The sequence below is a fragment of the Syngnathus typhle genome, linkage group LG11 (genome assembly GCF_033458585.1).
Source record: "Syngnathus typhle isolate RoL2023-S1 ecotype Sweden linkage group LG11, RoL_Styp_1.0, whole genome shotgun sequence".
NCBI classification, from domain to species: Eukaryota; Metazoa; Chordata; class Actinopteri; order Syngnathiformes; family Syngnathidae; genus Syngnathus; species Syngnathus typhle.
The window spans coordinates 11988405-11991239 of NC_083748.1; the positions used below are offsets into that span (position 1 = coordinate 11988405).

Genomic DNA, 2835 nt, shown 5'->3' on the forward strand with positions numbered 1-2835 from the left:
TTAAGATAATAATGTCTTTATGTAAAATATAATTTAGGACAGCACACATACTTGTAGTATATACATTTTGGATTTAGCATGAAAAAAAAAACTTTTTCCCAGCTTCAGTGGGAAAGCGACGTAAATGACGAATAGGGTAAATCTCAACGCTTGTAATGGCTACGGTCAAAAAGTAAGCTGAAGGAGAGCTCGAGTAAGCTGGCAGGCACAACGTTGTCATCATTCTTGAGTGATTTTGTGCTACACGCTGGTCTGCAGAGGCCTCTTGTCGGGGAGCGACAGGACAAAGGGGAAAAGCAGGCCCTTGGCCGCAGGGGCCACGCTCAAATCATCATCGGCGAAAGCCGGCGAGATCTCGTCGGCCTCAAATCTCAAGGTGAAGTGACGGCTGACGCAGTAGACGCTGTCGTCCATTGCCACGCACCGGAAAGCGGGACACCGAGTTAACCGCTTGGTGGCGCACTCATACCACAGTCGGGCTACGGTGTGGTAGCGGTACACGCTGACCCCCAGCAGAGGGTTGACTTCGAAGCGATACAGAAAGGGTCCCACGGCCACTAAGTCTACCGTCCTGTCTTTGGCGCTCGCCAGCAGAGTCCCCCTCCAGGTGTCGCTCTTGGGGCTGTAGCGCAACAGCATGTAGCGAAGGCTACCTCCGGACACAAACAGCTCCCCGTTGCAAACCGTCACGTGATGGGCCACGGCGAATGTATCGTTGGGCAGAGAGGCCACAAAAGACCATGTGTTTGATCGTGGGTCGTAGCGCTCCACAGAGGAGAGGCACTCCCCACCAATGGCGTAGATGTAGCCATCCAGGGCGGCGAGTTTGCAACGGGGCCTGGCTTCATTCATGGGACTGATCTCCTTCCAAATTTCTGTGAGAGGGTTGTAGCAAAACACTTGCTTGGAAGGTGTCAGTTGACTTTCGGTGCCTTGGCAGCCCACGGCAACAAAAAGGTAGTTATCCATTGTGCACACGGCGCAGGCTTTGCTTATGACTTCCTCTGGAATGGAGCAAAGTTTGTGCCAGGTGTCTCCGCAGTCGTCATAGTAATGCACAGCACTCGGGTTCCTTCTCGGCACCCCGCTGTTCCCTGAGCAGTCGAGTGGGTCCATATCTGCCAACATGATGAATTTTCTCCCTCTTGTTCTCAGCTTCCTGATTAGTTCCCGCTCAGCTTCAGTAAGTCGCGGGTGAAGGTCAGGATCCAGGAGTACCAGCAGGTAGTTGTCGGACATCACTTCAATGGCTGCTTGCGCTACTGACCTCTGACCATGTTTTTTGGCCAGAAAAAAGGCCTCCAAGCAGTTGCCAAGATTCAGTTGATTTTTGAGACTTTCCACATCTGAATGGCGTACCAAGGGACTCCCTGCTAGAGCATCTGGATGAGAAGGTCTGGAGGCACCAGTGTTGGTTGAGCAATAAGTGGGTGGACCTAGACTCGGCAGCTCCAACTGCTCTGCAGCAGCGAGATAGCTCTGTTTTCGTAGGGGTCCGGATTTCATGGAATCCTTCTGCTTTGTGTTCTCAAGAACAAATGCTTCCTCAGTAATGTTAGGGTCCACAAAAGGAGGAGACTCTGTTAAGAAGCTGCTATTGTTTCCAATCTCTGTTTGTTGTGACTTTCTTTCGTTCTGCCCCAAAATAACGTTTGGGTCTGTGCTAAAGTGAGACGAGGATTCCACATAGTAGTCATAAATCTTTCCACGCACTACCTGTTCTCCCGAAGTGTTCGGCACCAGCTTAGCATCCTCCACCTTCACCTCTGCCTTGGAGAGAAAGCTGGAGTAGACACCATGTCGCTCCAAGTCCTGCCTTAGTTCTCTTCCCACACCCAAACCTCCTTCCAACTTTTTTAAAAAGCGAGGAGATCGTCTTTCTTTTGTAGTCACGAATCCACATTTTGCTGGTTCGGGAAGGTCCATAGCAGTGTCACTCGATGAAGATATCTTTGCTTCTTCGCTAAAATGTTGATCACTGTGCGACAAGCTACACACCTCCTGGGTGGGATTAATTCCTCTCGTTCTTTCTTTGCCGTTGGATAATGGTTCATCGGTGAGGTTAGGTCCGAGTCGATTATCATCAGTGCCACTCGACCGCAGGGTTGTCTTGCATCTCTGGCAAGTCTGCTGTTCTCTGACGGAACTTTCCTCCATGCTCCTCGAGCTGTAGAACCTGTAGGCCAACGACACAAGGAGCACTGTCGCCACAGAAAGACTGATTTTCAGCAGCAGCTGCATGTTGAATTGGACTCCAAGAAGGTCTATGATAGCCATGGCAGCAGTAGGAGCGACGGCGCCAATGACCGGTTGACTGATCCTTTTGTCGACGCGGCTCAACTGACAACTGTATATTGGCTGGTTTCCATTGCAAAGGAGCTCCGATGATTTGATGACTGCCGCTCTTTGCCTCCGGGTGTAAAATGAAACCTGTCGAGGAACATTTGCATTTCATTGTAGGCGGAGCTCAGGCCGGTCACGCAACACCTGGAGTGAGTCAGATGCTGATTCAACACAATGGAGCACACATTCAATAAAGATCAATATTTGGTTGAGACATTCATTTATGTTCCTCCATAAAACAAGACAAAAAGATCTTGGTGCTATTTTTCTTGCTGTAGCTTTTACTTGCCGTGTAAGCATTTCATGTTTTATCACCAACGGACTCATTGTCCCGTGCACAGGTTGAGCTGCAGGTTTAAATAAGGGGTGTATCAAATACTTAGGAACCAGGATACGTTTGTTTGCACAGTTATACTCACTGATCAGAACCTTTTCTTTCCACAGTGGGCTCTGTCAGAAAAGAAATGAGACGGTATAACAATCATGCAGAAC

The 2835-nt window shown here is 49.4% G+C and overlaps 1 protein-coding gene across 1 annotated transcript; it reads right to left on the minus strand.

Annotated features, from left to right (window-relative positions):
• On the minus strand, positions 1-2403 carry klhdc7a (kelch domain containing 7A). Its single transcript, XM_061292343.1, has one exon. The coding sequence runs from the start codon at positions 2275-2277 to the stop codon at positions 241-243; it is 2037 nt and encodes a 678-aa protein (XP_061148327.1). The 5' UTR covers positions 2278-2403; the 3' UTR covers positions 1-240.
• Positions 2404-2835: the final 432 nt, after the last annotated feature.

Bases quoted from the DNA above. Each gene is read 5' to 3' on its own strand.
- klhdc7a (XM_061292343.1), bottom strand. From the start codon at position 2,277: ATGGCTATCATAGACCTTCTTGGAGTCCAATTCAACATGCAGCTGCTG.